At 37.5% G+C, this 24308-nt stretch overlaps 1 protein-coding gene across 1 annotated transcript; it reads left to right on the top strand.

Moving 5' to 3' along the window:
- Positions 1-17767: 17767 nt before the first annotated feature.
- On the top strand, positions 17768-23754 carry PCDH20 (protocadherin 20). The gene is made up of 2 exons (XM_004462808.4): positions 17768-18608; positions 19653-23754. Exons 1-2 carry the CDS (start codon positions 18477-18479, stop codon positions 22380-22382), a joined length of 2862 nt encoding a protein of 953 aa, XP_004462865.2. The 5' UTR covers positions 17768-18476; the 3' UTR covers positions 22383-23754.
- The last annotated feature ends 554 nt before the right edge of the window (positions 23755-24308 follow it).

The following is a 24308-nucleotide window of genomic DNA, read 5'->3' on the forward strand; positions in this document are numbered from 1 at the left end:
CTATAGAGTAAAGCCCTGGCAATTTGCAGGGAAAGAAACTATATTGAGAGTTTAAAAATGTTTTTTCAACAGGAATTATTTTTATACATATCCAAAACTGGAAGGATCTAAACTAATAAAGATTTATTACATTGATTTTATTAAACTCTGGGCTTAGGAGAGTGTCCAAAACCTATGCATGCTCATTGAATAAATGTGGATTGATTGACTGGCCATGACTATGGCTATACTGAAATAACAATTTTATCTAAGTCGTATTAAAACCAAAACAGATTATTCAATATGAGAGTGTATTTTCATAAGAAATTACATGTAATTAATTAATATGTGTTAGTTGTCTTCTTAGCAAAAAAAAAATTCAGTGCAAAAGAATCAGGATGTAATACAGAATTACACAGACAAACACATGAATTGCCCATGTGCTTATGCAAAGTACTTATGCAAAACTATAAGCTTCAGGGAGATCAATAGTAGACAGACTGTTAAATTGCTACATCTACAACTGCAAGGAGTCAGCAGGAAGCTTGGCAATGAAAAAACAGAAAACTCTCTGAATAGCTGTATCTCTCCTTTTGCTGTCAGCATGCTGGAGTTGGTGCCTGCAGCTCATCAGCCCTGCATACTCTACTGGATGAATCACAGCCACCTCAGAGAATCCCCACTCCTGTGTTCTGAGAAGTACCTGGCAAGGCCAGCCCTCTCTCTCAGGCGCTGTGCTCCATTGCAGGTGATAGAATCGGCCTTAAGAGAATCCAAATTCTGACACACACACAATAAAAGAGACAATCTCAGCTCATGAGCCATGGCACAGAGTCAACAGGAGCTTCTTTTTTTCAATTTTTAAATATATTCATGAATTCGCAGTATTTGCAGGCAGTGGCTTAAACTAAGCTGGATAGGAGAGGAATGTTGTCCCTGTGTTAATGTGATAAGAAATGGCATGAAAGATTTGTGGAATTAAACATTTCAGCTGTATCATATTAGTAGTATATCATAGACCTTACTATATTCCCTGGTACAATACAAAAGTCATTATTATGTTAAGACTTTTCTCCCAAGAAGTAAATGGGAAAGGAGCTAATGGGGTAGAAGAACTGAAATGTATTGCCATTCCATCTCTTTTCTTTTTTTAAAAAAATATACAATTTAAAAATCTTCCCCAAATCTAGAGACATCCGAAAATATTTGGTTAATAATGTATTCTAGAAGTGGAATAAAATAATTTTGTTAGGAAAAAACATGTTACATCTTATTCTTGCATAAATCATTATCTGTAGGCAGACATGTGAGTGAATGTACATGTTGATATGTGTTTATGTGGTGTTTGGTTATGTGTGTGTGTGAATGTGTATCTCTGTGACTGTGAGTCTGGGTATGTGAGTATGGGGTGGGTAGTTGTGTGTTTATGCACAATGTAGCAACTATAGAATAAGAGTTGGAAACGGATTATAAAATCATACAAGAGGTCAATTTTCAGGTTCTCCCGATGACTGGTGAAGGAATACATACAACTATATGTTTATTGCAGAATTCCTGTTCTGTTCTTTAGCTAACTGGTCACAAAGAAGTCATTAGTTAACCAAGATAGAACATCCACATGCAAACTGTCTAAAACATTTCATCCGTAAAATGGTTCAGGTGTCCTAGATGAGCATACATTATAACAGAAATTTCTTTACCTATTTATTTCACTTTGGAAGAAAATTAATTCTAATTATCCAGAATTTGGAGAAGCAGGCAATGTGTTAAACATGAAGGTAGATGCCATAGACACTGACTCCATTTAATTACCTAATGACTCCCTTAGTCAACTTTATTGAAGTTCTTGCTCTCCATTAGGTTTGTTTGCATCCTAACTAGATTGAGGGCATATTTTGGCATAGATTTTTTTATTTTAATTTCAGTTTAATCTTTGAACCTGGCCAGTAGTAGATAGTGGACACAGTAGACATGAATTCATTCATGACTAATCATTGAAAGCTGAATTCATGGCATAAGCTCTTAGAACTTCTGGCTTCCAGCCTCTTCCCATGACTCTCTCTTTGTAAGATCCCTGGAAACAGAATCAAACCCATCCTGATAAGTTGACCAAACCTTAACCAAAAATAACACTTTCAAAAGTTCCTATTTACAATGGGTTCATACTTACAGGAATGGGATTAAAATTAAGAACATGTCTTTTTCTGAGGTACATAATTCAACCTACCATGACATCTTCCTAGTTTCAACTTTACCAGTTTGCTGGTCACTGTTGTATGCAGAGAATGCTAAGATGTGTAGTATTTTTTAAATGAACTAATTCTGGGTTTTGTAGTTGATTTCAAAGGTGAAATATTTTATTTTAAAAGGTGAAATATGAAGATGATTATGATAATGACTTTTTTTTTCTCCAGAAGCAAATCTTAGGTTTGCAAATCATCAAAACATGAAAGCCCATGGTTTCCCTAGTTTTCAATGTTTTGCATTTATTGATTGTATTTCACTTAACATTGTTTACATAACACCCCTATATATTTATCTTAAAAATGTTGCTGTGTTATTCATATCTAAATCAATTTCTCACTGTACAGAATAAGGGCAGTGAAAAAGAAATAGTTTTTATTGGTGATTTGAAATAAAGGAAGAAAAAAAGAAAAAGGGAAGGAAGAAGGAAAGGGGTAGGTAGAAAGGGGAAAGGGAAAATTAAAGCTCTGATACTGATATATTCATAATTAGCCCTTAAACATCTGGCAAAAATTTACCTAGGCAAAGGCTTTAAAATGCCCCTCCCTATACACTCACACACCCTCAGGCCTCCTTCTCTGATTTTTCAAATTTCCAATGTTTGGGGATTAGTATTGGTTTAAGAACAGAGAAAAAGATGGCAAGTACCAAATTCAAAGAAAACCTTTTTTATACACTGTCAAAACAGAATGGCAGGAAAGGATTTCAGGGATTCTTTAGTCCAGTTGCCTGTTGTACAAATGAATAAATTCAAGAATACACGGTTTGTCCAAAGTTATACTGCTAGCCAGTGGCAGGGAGACTAGATGCTGTTTCAGGTAGTATGGAAATAGGTCTGATACCTCTTCCACTGCAAGATGAGTCAATGCTTGCCAGTGAGGAGAGTTGAAAAGAAGGGAAAGAAAGACATTATTCAAATAAAATACTTTCAGGGATTGTAACTTTATCTTATCTTGACCCTTCCAAGACATTGCTCCATTAACTTTTCCATCTTCAACATATATATCTAAATAGTCCATGAACATTTTTCCACCTTGAATTTTCCCATCCCATTCAACTATGTTCCTAATTTAATCCTTTTCACTGTCAAATACCTAGCAAAATAATTACATTCATTATATTCTGCTGTCCTATTTCTTAGTGATTTCTCAGCAAATTGCAATTGGATGTCTATACATCTCACTCTTCAAAAGTAGGACACAGCGAAACCACCTACTAAGAAATAACACACATTTCTTTTGATCTTCCACTATACACCAGTCATCGTTACAGGAGATATTATATATATTATGCAATTTATCGACCCAAAATGAGGATTATTTTTGGTTCATAGAGGAGAAACCTGATGTTGAAATATTAAATAATTCATCATTATTCAAATTAAAACTGTGTAACTATACAGATCACTGCTGCCATATCATCTTTGTCTTAGAAATTCCTTTTTAACCTTCTTCCTTGCAAGATAAATTAAAATATATATATTCTTCCAAAAATTCCATAAGACAATGAATTCTTTTTAATACATCAAACATCTTCTCATTAAACAATGTTGCCTTCTAAAGGTTAAATCTAATGACCTCTTTTTCAATCTGAATCCATACCTAATTTCCATTTGATTAAGTTTTGGCTTTGAACATTATCAACTCTTCTTCTATGCTGGTCATGAAGGGCATATTAGAGCATGGACTATAGTCAAACAGACTTAAGTGTTAACTTTATCTCTACCACTTACCAGATATTTGTTGAAGTTAGCAAATTTAACTATTCCCTGATTCATTCACCTCCTTTATGAAATTAGAAACATATTATTTCATAAATCTTTCAAGAGGAAAATATGAATATGAACAGATTATTTGTCACCTTTCTCCCCATAAAAATACACTCCTAGTCATCCGAAGATAGTGATCATAGAATCACCCAGACATTTTCTCAATTCCCCATCAATTGTTGTCCAAATGTATTAATACAGTGGTCACACTTCTCACAGTTTGGTTTATTTCTCTGCTATGAACCCAGCCCCAGCTCGGCCGTTCATGGCCTCAAAGTTCCTCCCTCACTGGGCTCCTCGTCCTTCCCAAAGCTCTGCTTTTCTACCCCCGGTGTCTTCGTCCATGCTGTTCTCTCAATCTGTCTTCTCTTTCTAGTAAATTCCTTTATACTGCTTTTAACCTTTAAGGTCTCTTTTAGTTTTCCTTTATAATTCCCCATGCCTTATTGCATTTCTCTTTTGTATTCCCATTAACACTTTGCAAGTACTTCTCTCATATAACATGGTATTATAATCCTTTAGATGTCCTTTTCTTCCAGAAAGAAGTCTAAATATTATTCACTTTTATATATGATCAGATCTCTGATTTCTCTAATACCAAGTGATTGAATAACAATGTATGCACCCAGGTACTTAAATCTCTCATGCAAGATTTTTATAATATGGTTTCCAGAAACATTTTGACAAAAAGTTTTGATTTAGTCTACAGAAGAACATATTTGCTATAATTGCCTATGAATCCCTGGATTATATAAAATTTGATAAAACAAAAGAATATGTAATGCACAAATATATTCTGAATAAAAACAATAAGTTAACCCACCATCCAACTTAAGAACAAGACTAAAATCCACTCACCCTTGAATCTGTATTTTTTTCCTTCCCTATCCCAGCCTTGGGTTTCCTCTCAGATATAACCACTAGTTTGAATTTATGTTCATGATTCCATTCTATGTTTAATAACAGTTGATTTACATATGTAGGTATCTTCACACAAGGCCAAATCGTTTTTCAAAGTAGGTGGATCGGTTGACCCACCACTAGCAGGCAAGCAGTATATGAAAATTCCTACTGATTCACATGCTTATCAACAGTTGGTTTTGCCAGACTCCTTAATTTTTGCTAATTTATCAGGTAAAAACAAGGTATCTCAATGAGGTCTTAATTTTAATTTTCCTGATTACTAGTGAAGTATATCCAATTTCATTTAAAAAAAGAAAACAAATTGATCTGTTTTGCCCATTGCTTCTGACTACTCAGTGAGGATTTCTAGCACTGAACTATAGTTTTATTACAATATAATAGAAGTATTTCAGTCAAATAATTTCAAAAACTATAAGAATTTTAAAATCAATTGCCCTTTAACTAGTGGAGTATAAGGAAAAAAAGCAGTTCATAGAACAAATTTATTCTATTGTTAGTTTCTAACCAATATTTAAATCATAAAATCAGATTCAGATTTAGAGTTTTGAAGCTAAGTAATGAAACTCAGAGATTATTCAATTCAACAAACTTTCTTAATAGATTGTAAAATTGAGACACAGACATGTAAAATGATTTGAGTAACATCATAGAACTAGTTACAGAGAATCAGTAACAAAATCTGTTTATTGTTCCAATCAGTTCAGAACCCTTTATACAATTCTACAGAACCTGAAAATTGTTTATAACAAACTCAAAGAAAGATGATTAGAAGTCTTAAAAAAAGTAGGGGGTAAATTTCAATATAATATTAATATTTTGGTGGATTTTAAGCTATAAAAATATTTTTATTGATGATTAATAAGAGTAGGAAGACTTCTTACTATAGTGTATTTCTATAGAACAATAAATTGCTAATAATTTATATGAATAAATATAGTAGTAACAGATACTGAGTAAATATCAAGAGAACAGAATTCTAATTCTTTTATTAAAAATTTGTTAGGTAAAGGTGTAATTTTGCAATAAAAAAAATATTGTATGTAAGATTATGTTCCATAACCTCCTGGACATCTTCAAAAGAGAATTTTTTCTTCCCTGAGTTAACTAGAATGGAATTGTAACCTGTGGAATGAAAAGGTGAGAAGAAAGTTAAGCCTTCTAAAACCAAAACTAAATTAGTCAGAATGGTAAATTAACCATTGTCTAATTCATTTTTGTGGTTGTAAGACCTGAATTTCAGCTTCGATTTATATGTGCATTCAGTATATCTGAAATCAAGAGGGTCTAGAATGACCTAACTGCAAACCAAGAGGGCCTAGAATGACCTAATTGCAAGTTTCCATCCCTACTCTGCTCCCCAAACCCAACAACTCAATTTAACAAATGGATTAAATGCAGTTCCCTACTTATTCTTTAGAATCGGGATTCAGTTCCCTGCCAGGTGCCGAATTCTTCAAATAAGCCAGTCACATCCTCCCACAGGAACCAGGAGTTACCCCATTCTCTGGCCCTATAAAGCCTGTCTCCCACAGGCTCTGGCTGTTCCCTTTCTTTCTGTATGGCCTTGAATGTGTGTCCCACCCCCGCTCCCCCTTACCCCAGAGGTGGGTATATGTGACTTCTATACTGTGTCCATCTGTCCAGTGCCTAGTGGTATGGGTTGAGTAATCCCTCCAGCCCTAGGGCAGGAATTTCTCCCTCACCAGTGGGGTGAAAAAGAGGCAATCAAAACAGTAATATGCCTGTGTAAGTTTATTCTTTCATTGCTTCAGTGCTTATTCTATGAATTGAAGGCATATGCAGTAGGCATCTTTATCTTTAATAATACACATCATAATATCCAAAATTTATCAGAAATACAACTCAATGAAAGATAAAAGGATAAATACATAACATGACAGTAGACAGACTTAACTTGACCTACCTTGTCATTAGTTAGTGGCATGACCTTAAGTTCTCTAAACCTAACTTATTTATACAAATTGAGAAGGTGGACTATGAGATCGACATGAAGGTATCATACTACTCTAAATGCATGTGATTCTAATAGAAACCAACCAAATGTTTACCTAAATTATGTTTTGTTTTATTAAATAGCTTCATTAAACTCTTAAAACATATTACCTCTTGTTTTCAATATTTAGCTGAAAGTATAATAAAATAATTGATGAAAATGAGTCAAAGTTAAATCCAAATCAAAAGTAAGGCACACATTTCTAATGACAAAACACAGGACCTTTAATATCTTTATTTCATTGTTCTGGCAGGTCCATAAAAATTTGCAACCCTCTGCATACCTGAAATTCCTTTGGCAATAAAATGCTTTCCTTTCCCCAGTAAGTACTCTTTGGGATGAGTTTACACACCAGAGAGCACGTCTATCCATTCTGCAAGAAATTCAGCAGCTTCTTCAAGACTTTATGATCCTCATATTATTTGCTATTGAGCAGGCAATAACAAGAGATTCTCTAAAATTTAACGTGTGTTTTCAATTTTTGTTTTCTTTCACCAGACCAAAGTCATGGATAGGAAAACCAAACTTACACATTTATAGCGTTGTGAAATATATGTAAATTATAATACAAAATGCCTGAAATTCTTCTTCTATTTGCCTACTAAAACATTGTTTGCTTTGAAGGCTGAGGAAACTGAATTTCTATAGCTCCAGGATATGAGCAGAATATCCTGAATGCTTTGTCTTCCTTCTTGACTGGTAACCTTATAAAGTAACAGATGTAGTGTGACATTTAAGAATCTGAAAAGAATGAGCAATTAAGACACGATTCTTTATGGAGTCAGGTACAAACAGACAGGCATTGGAACAGTCTCAGTTACTGTTGTTTTTTTATAACTATTACATACCTTCATTTATAGCTTTAAATATATATATATTTATAATTATTAAATGTGTCTATTAAAATAATATTTACTGAGTACATGCTTAATAGCTGCATTTTCCTTGTTATAGCCCTCTTAAAACATTACATGAGTGAAACCATGTTTTCTTTTTTTTAAGAAGCCATTTTTTACTAGTTTTAAACACAGTGGATATTTGGGATAAAGGACTCCAAAATCTGTTCATAAACTTATAATCTGGAACAAGAAAAGGAAGACCCAAAATGATATTGGATGACATTGGATGCTTTCTTACCACATAAGACTGATGATGAGGTTGTTAGGAGTACTGGTTCTGGAGCTAGTTGGTCTAGATTGAAAACCCAAATAAACCACTTCCCAGCTGATGGACTGGGGTCCAGGTACTTAAACATGCCCTGTAAAGTATTCTAAGTGTCCATACACAGCTTAGTCCTCTCTCCTTCTTGGGCAGTAGAGAGGACTACATTTCACAGTGTCTTGCAGTTGGGCAGGGAATATGATGCATTTCAACCAATGAATTAGGAGTGGACAAGGTGTATGCACATGGGAGCCAAGGCATTTTGTGGTCAGTATGAGTTTTCCATGCCTCTTCTTTCCCTCCATAGTGACGCTAAAAGCCAAGAATAGGATGGGAGAGTCACAAATCAATGGCGTTCCATTAGCCTGGGTCTTGAGTGAGAGTGTATGGCAACCAACAATGGATATTTAGTTTCAGCAAGAAATAAACCTTGATTTTATCAAGCTGCTGAGAGTTGCAGATTAATTTGCTGATACAGCATAACCTAGCTTAATATGGCTAATTACTCACTATGTCTCAGTTGCCTCATCTATAACTGAGATAACAGCAGTATCTTATTATTTTGATGTTTGTCAGCAAGATTTTATTGAAGCAAGAGCTCAATGTAAGTTTGAAATTCTTATGAATAATAATAGTATGTATTTCTCCTTGCTTAATAGATTTTAAGTTTCAGAAAATTTTAAGAGCCCTAATTTAACTAGCAGTGAATTTTACATGTTCTGAAATGGCCCCCATCTCAATTTTTAAAAGTCTCTAATGCTGCCTTAATATAAAATAGTTCTACTAGGACATGAAACTTTTCATGTTGACAGGAAAATTCCAGTTGCTGATTTACTAGTGATACCTTTGATTTGGTGAAATAATTCCATTTTTATATTATGCAAAAGGAAATACTAGCCATGTAACAGGAAGAATGAAGATGGGTAGAAAGAGAAAACAGAAAGAGTGGCAAATATTGGAGTGCAAAAGATGATGTCAGGACTTTTCTGTAATGCTCTGGATATAGTTTTATCTACCAAGCTTTGGGGCTGAAAACCACTTGAATTCATCTCCTAGGAATTAAATAAGAACTTGCTTTATTGCTTCAGAAATTTAAGCTCTTTACAGACACAATTTTCACAGAATTCACTGATATCAGAGACAGGTACAATGAAACACCTTCTATAATTTAGAAATATGGAAAAATACACTCTCCTCTGAATGGATACACAATTAGCCAGAGGAGAAGCATCAATGTACCCTTCAATGGAAAAGAATGGTTTCCAAACCTCAGTTTTCTCCATGTCCCGAGAAAGTTATCTAAGTTTTAATAGAAATCATGTGTTCATCAGCAGGAGGCTGTTCAGCTTTGGAAAGGTAAAAGGAACATCCCAGAAGCAGCAACCATCAAAGTACAGAATAGAGGAAGGGGAATCAAAGCCAAAGGTTTGTGAGTCTAAACTTTCTTTGGCTACACAGTATCAGGCTCCACTTGCTGTGAAGAAACATTTGACTCATTTTGCAATTTGATTCCCCTAGCTCTTCCCACTCTTAGGTCTGTCTTCAAAAGAGAATGCAGGGACCATGTCACAGGAGTATGAAAATCTTTGTGACAGTTGTGTTTTCATTGTACATAGAGTGTCTGCATCAATTTTGTAAATATGGTTAATTAATCTTGGCCTCATATGTTATTGTCTAAACCACAGTATTTAGGAGTGAAATGTAATGGGAAAAACAGACTGTTTGGGGAAACTGGAGCAAATACTCATACTGGGTGAATAAAAGTTAATTCCAAAGATTTAAAAATACTCTATCTCCCCTCCTCGCACAATTAAAGTTTTTAATCTACCAGACTATATAGCTTATGACAATAGTACCTGAATTAAGGTAAATCTTGGAAGGCTTAAATTTATGACTGCATAAACTTACAGAAGCTACTTTATGTTTAAAGTTGAAATTTCCCCACTTTTAAGTTGCAAATAATACTTTCTGATGGATTTGTTTGACTATAATATACACACATACATATATAAACATATATTCATAAACACATCCATATATGTGCATATGAATGTGTATATACATATTCATATATTATATGACATACAGATATACATATATATCTCAACACAGTAAATGATAAAAAACTGTTACTTTTCCTAATCATTGCAATGCCACTCTCTGAGGTCTCTTTGGAGACAGACAGCTGACTTTTCCTAGGCAACAAGGCTCTGTCACAGAACATGATTTCTTTACATCTCTATGACTGCTGTGTTCCAAGATCAATCAATCCTCTTTGCATTAATAGGGTAAGAAAGAGCTATATACCTTAGCAAAAGTTCTTTGAGTTCTGCCTTCTCCCAATAAATTGCAAAAGTTGTTATTGGTTCCATAATATCGTGGATATAGAGATAAATAGACTTATGAACTGTCCTTCAGTAGTTAATAGATTTGTAAGTGTGGATGCTTCTGTTTATGCCAGAAGTATTGTCTTTATTACATTTGAATAAGATGGGGGGGGGGGACTTTTAAGTGATACCTGTGCAGAAGGGCATTTTTAGTTCTGGATGACTTCTCCTAGAAGACAGGACAATTTTGAATGCGTAGAATCTGAGCACTTTGGAAGTGGAACTGGGAGGCCTAAGGACAGAAACGATTTTGAGAATGATGATCTTGAAAGGACTGCCCAGTGAGTGATTTAGGGGGAAAAAGAAGCTTGGGAAGAACTAATAGTTAAAGGGTGAGAACAGGAACAAGACAAACCCAGAGAAGACAAAACAGGTCAGTGATAGAAGGTAAAAATGAACAATTTTAAGTAGAGCGTCAGAGAAATCAGGGAAAGAGACTTTGCATGTGAGCAACAACAATGTAGAGTCATTCCTCAATGTCTGGTAACTTCTAAGGAATATGTCATCTTTTTGCCAAAGCCTATTAGGGAGAAAATATAAAACTGACTCAAGAGTTCTAATATTTTGTCATAAATTTTAAGTGAAAGCCAGTGCTTTTACCAAAAAAAAAAAAGTGACTTCCGTGATTATGTGTACTAAGAAGGTAAACTAAAGGCTGCTATGCAACACCTCAGAAAAACTTGGGGGTTGTGCAGATTCAAATGTTATGGCTAGCCTAGAACTGCTTCTCTAAAATAAATGGATATCTTCTTCCAGAAATCCCATTGAGGTTTTACAGCTTTATGACTGGAATAGTTGTGTATGAAATGTCTTTTAAGATCATTACTGAATAGCTTAACAAGCTCTGGCAGGACTCTAATGGATTTTCTTTTTATTAAGAGGTATTGGAATATAGAAGCAGTGGTAACTATGCTTTAATCTTTTTCCCCAAGAAACTACAACATATATATCCATGTTTAGAATAATGAAATTGCTCCTGGAGAGAATATGCACCATGCTTATGGCATATTCAGGAAGTTTTTAACCATTTTTCTTCAGAGACAAATACTATAAAAAATGTTTTTCCCATGCAAATCTCTTAATTATTTTTCTCTCTAGCTTTCTTCTCCTTCATATCTATGTGAGTGTTGAAGTGCACAAAGTCTAAACTCTGAGTAATGACAGATATTAATTTAGTAAACTTCAAATTATCTAGATTTGTTTGGCTTATTTTAACTTCTAAGAGAACACGTTGATACTTAAAATAATGTATGCTTTAGGTCCCTAGCTATTAAAACAAATACCACATAAAGGGTTGGGTTAACAGGAATTTATTGGCTCACAGTTTCAGAAGTGAGAAGGCCACTTCTTCCAAGAATTGGTATCTTCTGACTGGTTGGCAATTTTGGGGGCCTTGTTTTTCCATCACGTGGCAAAATACAAGGCAATGTCTCTTTTCTCCTCCAGGTTCTGTTGACTTTGGGCTTTTGGGTGGTCCCCAAGGCTTCTCTCTCTCTGACTTTAACTCAGTTTATAAAGGACTCCAGTAATCTGGATGAAAGCCCAACCATTTCAAATGGACCACACCTTAACTGAGCATGTAACTTAATCTTAACATCTGTAAGAGCTCTTATTTACAACGGGTCCGCACCTACCAGAATGCTGAGCAAGACCGAGAACATGTTCCAACAGAGGTACACCACATTCAATCCACGTAAATGATTTTATCATTAAAATCAGTTATGATTTGTGACATTCCATTTAAACCTAGTAAATGAAGAATTTATTTCTCCATAAAGAGGGAAAATCCACAAAAAATATATAGTTATTTTTATTGCATTAAAAATGAAGTTGATATCAATTGATCATATTGAAGTAATATCTATAAGAACATGTGGGCATTTAGGAAATTTGCCATTTCATTATTACATTCATCAGATATTTTGTTGCCATGTAAATCTGAAGAGTTAATTAAGATTTTGTTACAAAATCCATTTCCTTCTCTTGAAAATTAATTTGGGAAGATAAAGTATTATTTCATGAATATTACAAATTTATACATTTTATTGAAATCCAAAATTATTCCATTTTTCTAGAATATTTTTGGTGTATTTTTCACATGGTCTTGTTACTGGCAGATTCTGTATATTATTTTTAAGGTGTGCATATTAAATATTCAATATATGTGACTATTTCAGGGGATAATAGAATATCCTTAGTATATAAAACAAAGACTCATTAACATTGTTTTATGGCATCTAAAATTGACCTTGTTTAATCTTAATTTGACTACTTTCTGACTGTGTGACCTCAGGCAAATTACTTAGTGTCTAAGAGGTTCCGATTCTTCATCTGTAAAATGGGGTCATCATTAACTTGTAAGGGACTTGTGAAGATTAAAGATACTGTACCTGCAAAAGTTAGGTGCTAAATAAATGAGAAGAGTTAGCAGTAAATCCAGAAAGAAGCTAGTGCTCATAGCTATACCACCATGAGAATATTGACTTTTTACATCATTGACAAAGCCTTTCATTAACCCTATAATACTTATTCAGAGCTTCTATATACTATACACAGTGAGAGTAGAAAAACCATGCAATTTTTAAGAATTCCATTCCAGGTTCACAAAATCCCATAAAAAGAGAGATTTTATAAAGCCAGGCAAAAGATCTGTCAATCTCGGTGAAAACATTACCTAAGTATACATGTTCATTAAACTTTACCAAATGTAGTACTGCCATTTGTGAAAGTGAAGAATAGGTATCTGAAAAAATGCAAGATCTGTGCCTTATGATGGAATTTTATATTCCTTCTCTCCTTCGATGGATTTGTTTTTGGTAGGGACCTAATTTCTGTGCCAACTTGTAAGGTTTACAATTGCTTTATTCTCTGCACAGCCCACAACTCTCCCTTTTTCCAAGTCTCCAGGGAATGACCCTGGAGAGTAAGACATATGCATCCTCAATAAACTGCATTGAGGTAACCATTCATTATTCAGCAGCTGCTGATCCACTTTGTGGGTTTTCCATGCCCTTCATTTCTACTCTCCCTCAATCTCACTACCTTTCTTTTGAGGATTTCACTGTTCATTATCACCTCTACCAGAAGTGAGAAGGAAGAATGTGAAATTCAAATGAGTCAAAAATGACTTTAAAAAATTATTTTGAGGGTAAGGAGAGAGAGTTGAAAATGTTGGTTAAAATTAGTCCTGGGTATTTCTAATGGCTTCGCTCATCCATACTTATCCCTCTTAAAGGGCTATAATGCTGAGTCCTGAAGATAAAAGCACCATTTAACTCCATCATATAGCCTCCTCTTGGAATATATGGAGATAGGTGAGCAATGTGAAGGCTATTTATACAAAGTTTTCTTTAAAAATGCTAGTTAGGACAGACAAATGCATAACAAAAATCACATTTATGAGTTTAATAATACAGAGTAAATGCTTTAGAATATGAGTTTTATTAGTTCATTCACACCTTTTAATAAAAGTAGTGAAAATGTATATTTATTTAACTAGCTGTTAAGCTTTTTCAGCAAACGAAACTGTACATTAATTTCCTATGAATACTGAGTTGTATAGGGAAAATGCAACAGTATTTTTTTTCCATTTGTCTGATATACATGAATAAGGGTTTACCCAAATTAGTATTGTTCCTTAAAAATATTTTTGAATTAAAAAATTAATAAAATAATATAAAATGAAATAATTACCTTGTGCTTATGGGAATTTTTAAGTTCAACACTTTTGGAAAAATAGACTTTTTTAAAAAATGCTTGTTTTCTAAGTTATCTTCTACTTTCAGATACATTCTGATAGTAGAAGTAGAGGACTGGATCTATTTCTACCACAAGAAACACCAATATTTTGGGACTATGAATTACCTTTTGGCCATCTCTTTTGTTCTTAACTAATACAAAAAACAGGGGCTTGCTAGGTGATCTCTAAAATTGCTTAGAACTTAGCAATACATTCAAGTATAACACAAGTGCACACACACAATATATATAAAGTCTACAAGTTGGGAGAAGATCTAAGTTAGATAAGCTTGTGTCTGTGTACATGTGTCTGTTTAGGAAGTAGTAACGGACTGAAGGAACTTTCACTTCAAAAACATATCATGTAGCGAATCTATGCCTACAATAATGCTTTTCTTACTGTAGGTGAATGATAAATATTTGTTGGATTGGAATGCACTTAAATGTATATAGGCCCCGCATCCACCCTTTCCGATGAGCAGGGCTGACTAAAGTAGACAGACAAGGCACTTCGGAGGCCACAGATCAGATTCCATTTGCCACAGAACGCAGGATGATCATGTCATTTGTAGCTGTAAAAACTGGTATAACATCTACTTTATAAAACTATTATGCAGAAGTAATTAAATAACATGTAAAGAACCCAGTAGAGTGTTTAGAACTCACTGAATGGTCAATTTATCATTTTCCAAATATTGTATTGGTTTTACAAATTTAGCCATCTTTTACCTTGATTATTGGATCAGAAAAAGAATACATATACACATACATCTGTATATAAATATATAAAAATGTATACATTATATATTTACATATACACAAATACATATTCTAAGTTATCGAAGTGACTACTAAATTCATACATTCTATTACCAGCACAAAAATGAAATTGTCTTAAAATAAGTTAACATTTTAAATTTATATTTTTGCCACCTTTAATTAACTAGAACATGTATAGGATTATGGTTCAAAATAGGTTTCAAATATCTGAGTATATATTATTTATTAAAATTTTGTGGATAACATACTATTATTAAAATACTTTAAATAGTTCAACCAAAATTAATTGAAATATAAGAATAAATATTACATGGAAAACATAATACTTCAAAACTTTAAAAAGTTTCAGGATATGTCTACTTAATGTATTAACTTTGAGGACTGTATCTTAATAAACCTTTAGAAGCACACTCAGATTTATAAAAAGATAAAACTACAAATGAGGGAAGATTCAAAATAAATGAAAAATATTAGATAACTTTAGTGAAATAATGCAGTAAATAAAAATTAAATTAGTCCATATATCATCATGCATTGGTTAACAGCAGATATTAGGTAAACCATCTCTTTGCGAATGTGTACACCTATTCTATGTGAATATTTTTACAGGAAATTGAAACAGAAAGGTGTGATGACTTGTGCAAAGTCACACGGTAACTTAGCAACAAACCAGAGAAGGGAATCCAAACTCACCGGTTTAGCTCAGTGTACCATCTACTGTATCATGTGTTTTTCTTTCTACAGAAAAAGTAGGCTTGGGAGGCACATAACCTAACTGTTCTTCTAGATCGATTTTTACAAAACACCTGGGAAGCAGGCCCAGGGCAATTGAGACATCTGAGAAGGTCATAAGTATTATTTTCAAGGGACTAATAACATAGAAGCTCTCCAAGTCATCTTTAGCAAGGAATACTTGACACCAGATGGTAAGTCACAGGGCTGCAGTTAAAAGCAACAGTAGTTTTGGGAATGTTTTCACAAAGCCAAGAAATAATGCACATGGGAAGAAAGAAGGCTATTCGGTCCTTATTTTTTAAAGTCCAATTATAATCCAAACCTGAGGGCAACCTCTGCTTGAATCTGCAAAGAGGAAGAATCATAAGTACTTCAATTAACAGTTTGGAATTTAACATGTAAGTCATTACCCAAAATTTGTCCCAAGGTCTCCTAGATGGGAAAACAAACTTCCATGGAGGTACTTTACAATCACCATAGTAACTTAAAGTGACTGTTGCTCTAAACATTATCTCCAAACTGTGCTTAATTCCTGTGTTTCAACTTACATGAAGATCTTTTGTTATTGTTCATACATTCGTCCTTTTTACAAAAATAATTGCCAAATGCAGAGGTTTAACTTCTTGCCAACTTTACAAAGGGGGGATCGGGAGCATTGCTAACCCTCTTCACAGGGAGGAGCTGATGATATGGCCAGAAGGGCAGGAGCCTGCCTGGGGGAAAAGGCACTTCAAAAAGGTGTATCCGTGCCAAAAGCGGTCACTGCAAAGTCAGAAAGAAGAGCTTAAAAGAATACAGGGAGGATCAAAGACATCTGAGAAAGTAATTACAGAGTGTCAATGTCACTTCAGTTGGGCTGTCTTCATAAACAGTAGCAACTGTGCATTATTCTTGAATGTAAAGGGAAATCTAAGGAAAGAGAACCCTATATTCTCACCCAAATGAAAAAAGCAAGTGATCTTAACCTGTTGGCGAAGGCATGAGGTGTGAGGGAATATATAGTCTACTGCTGGAGCATCAGGATAGATGCCGAAAGAAGTGAGATTGTGGGTCCAGCCTGGACATGCTAACCACTTATGGCTCTTAGTTCTGACCATGTATCCCAAATTTCTGGAGGCTGTGGCATTGTGTGAAGACTAAAATATAACACATTTCAGAAACAGCTTGGCATTGATTTTCATAGTGGGATATGTTTCAACTATAGACCCCAAAGTACATATTTACCAATTATGGTAAAAGTTCATCTGTAGGGCAAAACCAGCTATTGGAAAAGCAAGGAGAGGCAAACCTTACTTGCTTGCTTGTGGCTTGTTTACTAGCTGTAGAATGGCCTTAACCTCAGATATATGCATAATTGTGTGCATTCTTGTGTACATGTGTGTGTTTACCAGAATATCAGCACCCCGATTTCCATGTAAAGAATCTGAAGGAGCTGATTTTATAAGCTAAATTAGTACGCCAGGTTCTTGTTTTAGGGGGTTGTCTCTGTGAACTTCCTTTATTGCCCCATTTGTGCCATTGTTAGTTGTGACATATAACAGGCATTTTGATGTACTGTGTTTTCAATATTTAGGACTCTGCCTCTCTAGGATGAGTGGATAGGAGGAGAAATTAGCAAGGTTCATAAGCAAAACAATTATTTCGGCCAAGCAATTTATATTCTAAATAGTGTAGAGCAGAAGAAAAATAACGGGGTTCCTTTTTCTTTATCTATAAGACACATGCAGATCAAAAACTGTTTCACAGATTTCATGCTTGGTTGTTTCCCACCAGCCGTATTTTGTAAAGGAGGAGACAGAGCCCCAGGGGGGTCACATGGCTATTTAGTGAGCCAGAAGGGCTCTTCAAGCATTTTGCCATACACCCCTCCAGGATGATTCCTCTCTAAAGGACCACTCTCCCAGGAGTCATTCCAGGAAGATATTTGAAAAACAACCAATAAAAAACAAATAAACAAACAAACAAAAAAACCTCTTAAAATGCATTGCAGAACCACTTGTGTTACAGCACAATTGTTTCCATATTTTCACTTTCCCCTGGGCTCTTTCCCTCAGCCAGAAGCCACGCTGCCCCCTCATAAAATCACCAGTCAGAATCCCGAGTCGCTTGCGCCTACAACTAGGAAACTAGCAGAAGCTCTGCAACCGCTAACAGCAACGGATCAAAACAGGAGCACGTCGAAACCTTCACGGACTGCATGTCTTTGCTCTTCCAGTTCAAGCCGCGTCACAAAGAAGTTGAAATGTCTTCCTTCCACAGAGTAAAGTAGATTTTCTTTTTTCTGCTGCCAAGACTGCGTGATCCAAGCCCCTCGGCAAATCAGGCTTTTGGGGACCGTGCCTGTGACTGCTCTTTGGCGTCGGCTGCCTCTCTGGGTATATTCAGGGACATGTGAGCTTATTTGTTTATTTTAATTTTCCCTCTCTCTCTCCCAACCTGTGGACGTGGGCTCTGACTGGTGCGGCGAGGAAGCTGGCAGGTGCGCGCTCTGGTGCGGGACCCGGCGGCGCCTGGTTGCAGTCCTCAGAGGCCAGTGCCTCATCCTGACTCCTGCGGCGGGCTCGGGAGGGACCCCCGTCCCGTGCAGGCCACTATGACTGCGCCCTTCTGCCCCCTATTAGCGTCCGTCCTTAATTGACGAGCCGGTGACTATTGGCTGAAGTTCCCCAGCGATTTGCATGAACCGAGAGGGAGTGTCTTGGGCCGCCCTCCCGTCAGGAGCGCGCTAACTGCAACCTCCCTGGGAATGCGCGGCCCAGGGAGTGCGCGCGGCTCGCGGACCCTGGCAGTGAGCTGGCGCCCGGCGACCTGGCATCCGCGCCTGGATATGGGGCATCTACATCGTCCCAGGAGCAGCACCAGCCACAGGAACCTGCCGGTAAGGATTGGGGTCCAGGGGCCCCGCGGGCTCGCCTAGTTGCAATACTGTGGGCAGCTCCTACGCCTGGATGGGTTGGTAAACCTTTTCCCTTACTCTAAACTTCCCGCGAGGTGCGGGAGGCAGAGAGAGTTTGGGATCGTGTCTTCATTTTGGCAAGGAAAAAGCAAAATCTCGGCTCGAGAGAGGAAGTTTCGGAAGCAGAAATATAGGCAGAAGGGGTCGAGGCGGGTGGGGGTGCGCTCAACCCGATGTAGAGAGAGAGGTTGGGAGATTGCTCCCGGCTGCGCATCTGGCTGAGACGCACTGGCCACCGCAATTGACAAATTGTTTTTGCATAATCATTTTCCGCGGGTTCCGCTAGAGAAGGGATAAGCTAGGACTCGGAAGGGGGTGGGGCTACAGGGCCTATCGATTCGATATTCGGTGCGAGCAGAATTGGAAACCTCTCCTTTGCACCGAAGGCGTTAATTTCTGAGTGTGCGTTTCCATAGTATTATTATTGTTGTTGTTCTTTTTCTTGGTCTCATAGTAAAGGATGTAGCACATTTTGCGTTCCAGGTCCCTAATGGCGGAGACATTTAACTGGGGACCAAATTGCCCACCTCTCAGTCCTCTCTGCTAGCCGCCCCCTCCCTCCGTCCTCCGCACACGCGACCCTCCTTCCCTGTCGCGTTGCGCAGCCCCGAGTGGGAGTCCTCGCCACTCAGGCGTGTGCTCGCAGGAGTGTTTTACTGTTGGGGCCGAAGGTGGTTCGCGGGCCGAGGGTGGTGATGGGGACGCGAGGGGGAGGGGGCGTCAGGCGAAGGTTGTGTTTAGAAAGTGAGCAGAGAAATGAAGTTTTGGAGACAGTGCTGCCCCTTAGATTTCTCCTTTGCTGCAAGTTTCCTCTTCACCAGGGTCTCACTAGAGATTTTGTTTCCGGGAAGGGGGAAGCGGGGAAGGGGGCGCAGCATCGGCCACGGGGACACTGGCTTCTGACTCCCATCTCCGGATTTCCGCGTGTGGGTAACGAGCATCTTCCCTTCCCCTCCTCCCATCCAGCACCTCTTGCTGTTTTTCCTCTTCGTGGGACCCTTCAGCTGCCTCGCGAGTTACAGCCGGGCCACGGAGCTCCTGTACAGCCTGAACGAGGGACTCCCCGCGGGGGTGCTCATCGGCAGCCTGGCGGAGGACCTGCGGCTGGTGCCCGGGGCCTCCGCGAGGCTGGAGGGGCAGCGGCGGCCGCAGGCGGACAGCGCCGGCGCCCAGCGGACCCCCCCTCTCTCCTTCAGCCTGGCCTCCCGGGGACTGAGTGGCCAGTATGTGACCCTAGACAACCGCTCCGGGGAGCTGCACACTTCGGCCCAGGAGATCGACAGGGAGGTCCTGTGTCTTGAAGGCGGCGCGGGGACGGCCTGGGGCGGCAGCATCTCCGTCGCCTCGGCGCCTTCCTCGGACTCTTGCCTTTTGCTGCTGGATGTACTGGTCCTGCCTCAGGAATACTTTAGGTTCGTGAAGGTGAAAATCGCCATTCGAGACATCAATGACAATGCCCCTCAGTTCCCGGTGTCCCACATCTCCGTTTGGGTCCCCGAAAATGCACCTGTCAACACCCGGCTGGCCATAGAACACCCTGCAGTGGACCCCGATGTAGGCACGAATGGGGTGCAGACCTACCGCTTACTGGACTACCATGGCATGTTCACGCTGGATGTGGAGGAGAATGAAAACGGGGAGCGCACCCCCTACCTAATTGTCATGGGGGCTTTGGACAGGGAAACCCAGGACCAGTATGTAAGCCTCATCATAGCCGAGGATGGTGGGACTCCACCACTGTCGGGTAGTGCCACCCTCACAATTGGCATAAGTGACATTAATGACAATTGTCCTCTCTTCACAGACTCACAAATCAATGTCACCGTGCATGGGAATGCAACTGTCGGCACCCCGATTGCAGCTGTTCAGGCTGTGGATAGAGACTTGGGGACCAATGCTCAGATCACCTATTCTTATAGCCAGAAAGTTCCACAGGCATCCAAGGATTTATTCCAGCTGGATGAAGCCACCGGAGTTATTAAACTTTTCAGTAAGATTGGGGGAAATGTTCTGCAAACGCACAAGCTCACCATCCTTGCTAATGGGCCAGGATGCATCCCTGCTGTAATCACAGCCCTGGTGTCCATTATCAAAGTCATTTTCAGACCCCCTGAAATTGTCCCTCGTTATATAGCAAATGAGATGGATGGTATTGTTTACTTAAAAGAGTTGGAACCGGTTAACACTCCAATTGCATTTTTCACCATCAGAGATCCAGAAGGTAAATACAAGGTCAACTGCTACCTGGATGGTGATGGACCATTTAGGTTATCGCCCTACAAACCATATAATAATGAATATTTGCTAGAAACCACAAAACCTCTGGACTATGAGCTACAGCAGTTCTATGAAATAACTGTGGTGGCCTGGAACACTGAGGGATTTCATGTCAAAAAAATTATTAAAGTACAACTTTTAGATGACAATGATAATGCTCCTGTGTTTCTACAACCCCTGATAGAACTAACCATTGAAGAAAACAATGCACCTAATGCTTTTTTAACCAAGCTGTATGCTACAGATGCTGACAGTGGAGAGAGGGGCCAAATTTCATATTTTCTGGGACCTGATGCTCCATCTTATTTTTCCCTAGACAGTGTCACAGGGATTCTCACAGTTTCCACTCCGCTGGACCGAGAAGAGAAAGAAAAGTACAGGTACACAGTCAGAGCTGTTGACTCGGGGAAGCCACCCCAAGAATCGGTAGCCACTGTGGCTCTCACGGTGCTGGATAAAAATGACAACAGCCCTAGGTTTATCAACAAGGACTTCAGCTTTTTTGTGCCAGAAAACTTTCCAGGATATGGTGAAATCGGAGTAATTAGTGTAACAGATGCTGATGTAGGGCGGAATGGATGGGTTGCCCTTTCGGTGGTGAATCAGAGTGATATTTTTGTCATAGACACAGGGAAGGGCATGTTGAGAGCTAAAGTCTCTTTGGACAGAGAGCAGCAAAGCTCCTACACTTTGTGGGTTGAAGCTGTGGATGGGGGTGAGCCTGCCCTCTCCTCTACTGCCAAAATCACAATTCTCCTACTAGACATCAATGACAACCCACCTCTTGTCTTATTTCCTCAGTCTAATATGTCTTATCTGCTGGTACTGCCTTCTACTCTCCCTGGCTCTCCAGTTACAGAGGTCTATGCTGTTGACAAAGATACTGGCATGAATGCTGTCATAGCCTACAGCATCATAGGGAGAAGAGGTCCAAGGCCCGAGTCCTTCAGGATTGACCCTAAAACTGGCAACATCACTTTAGAAGAGGCATTGCTGCAGACAGATTATGGGCTCCATCGCTTACTGGTCAAAGTGAGTGATCATGGTTATCCAGAGCCTCTCCACTCCACGGTCATGGTCAACCTATTTGTCAATGACACTGTCAGTAATGAGAGCTACATTGAGAGCCTTTTAAGAAAGGAACCCGAAATTAATATAGAGGAGAAGGAACCACAGATCTCAATAGAACCGACTCATAGAAAGGTGGAATCTGTGTCTTGTGTGCCTACCTTGGTAGCTCTGTCTGTGATAAGCTTGGGTTCCATCACACTCGTAACAGGGATGGGCATATATATCTGCTTAAGGAAAGGAAAAAAGCATCACAGGGAAGATGAAAATTTGGAGGTACAAATTCCACTAAAAGGAAAAATTGACTTGCATATGAGAGAGAGGAAACCGATGGATATTTCTAATATTTGACATTTCAAAGTGAATAGCACAGAGATATGCTTTAACTGAATTTGGATAGTCTTCAGCACCAGAACAAGAGTGTATTTATGGTCATTCCAATGAAGGACGACTAATTTATAACTTGTACCATATTGTAAATAGATGTTTCCAGGTTTTTAAATTCAAATTTGGATGTTATTAAACATGTACAGCATTTTTTAAATGAAAATTAGTACTAATGGCTATATAAAGAGTATTTAAAAAAAACGTTTGGACATCATTTGCAGCCTTCATACACCAGGCAGATGATTGCTAAAACCTGGGAGTTAAGGTAAGAAAATGGTACATTAAATATTTTGTCTAAAAAGTCCACAAGAGGGCATCAGCTACTCCTTTGCAGGGAACTGTTTGCGGTATTGTACATGACAGTTGTTGTACATGAAATTAATGAAAGAGTATATTTTAAATATATTGTTTTTAAAATTTAACAAATATGAAATAAAAGTAAATTGAGTTTTGCCTGATTTAAATGTATGATCAGAGGGAAGAGAAATATACTTGTAAAAGTATGTTTATTACCTCATAGGTACATCATGCATAGTTTGAAGGGAAAGGCATTAAAAAGAAATGCAATTCTCTTTTAGCAAGTACACAAAACATTGCCATGTGTTAAATATGCAACCTGTTGAAGAATATTTTACTTCTGAGTATTCAGATTGTCAGATTGCTTTCTGTTTGCTTTACACTGCCCTTGCTATTATTACAAGAGAAATACATTTATTCTTCCTTACCGAAAATGTAAGTACAAATTGCACTCAAGAAAAACAGCCAGGAGCAAAGAAATGTTTCAGTTTGTACCTGCTTCATAAGTGAGTGACATATGGGTATTTCCACAGCTTGTCAGTAGTACTTTATACTTGGTTGTATATTAGAGTTTTACATGCTTAAGCTCATCTATCACATAAGAAAATAAAAATCTCATTAAAACTGAATAATTCTAGAAGCATACTATTGGACATTTTATTTTTACATTTTATATGAAAGTTATACTTATTTCTTTTGTTGTTTAGGTTTGTTGGCTACCATTTCTGGCTTCCTTTCTTTGGCTTTGGATTGAGTCCATGAGATTTTCTGTAAGCCCAGCAGCAGATTTATTTGATAATTTAGCTTTTTACTGAATCCTTTGCAATGAAGAATACTGGTTCATCAATGGTTGATCCATTTCACTTCATTGTATAAGCTGGAAATCATATTTTATATGAGAGCTATCTCAAATTTATGTGTATAAACAAGGAATGAAAGTGTTAGTTTAAACTGGATCATTTTACTTTTTGGCATCATGTGTCTGTACTATACCAAAAGTGTTTATATGTCTGCAAATTAAAGCTATATATTTTCATAATTTCTTTTTCATTTTTACCATTTTCTATTTGAACTTGGAATTGCTCATTCACTGAAGTGCCTGTTGTTGGCATTCATTTGCTTCTAGGAGTAAGTGTTGGTAAACCTTAAGTATTCTGCTGTGCTAAAAGTTTATATTAAACTAATTCTTTACTCAATTAAACATTGGTAAAATAGTAAATGTGTATAGTTACAGAAATGTATCTAATAGAGTATGACTATACATTTGATGGAATTTCATATCATTTACACTCATGCCTGTGCACATGTGTATTAATTAATTATAGGTATAACATAAACTATAAACATTCATTTTACCACATATGTATGGCAAAGTCTCTGATAGCTGTACACAATAGCTTTCAATATATATATCCTGCCCCCAAAAAGAAAAATCAAATGTGAAGGGTCAGGACCTTCTGAATATATATTAATTTATTTTTCTTGTTTTCTTCAACTTAAAGATATGAATAAATAAAATAAGCATATCAGGCCCCATTGTTTGTTACAAAAATATTTTTATTGGAAATTCCTTTTATAAGAAAAGCACCTGGA

Source organism: Dasypus novemcinctus, chromosome 15 (genome assembly GCF_030445035.2).
Source record: "Dasypus novemcinctus isolate mDasNov1 chromosome 15, mDasNov1.1.hap2, whole genome shotgun sequence".
Taxonomy (NCBI): Eukaryota; Metazoa; Chordata; class Mammalia; order Cingulata; family Dasypodidae; genus Dasypus; species Dasypus novemcinctus.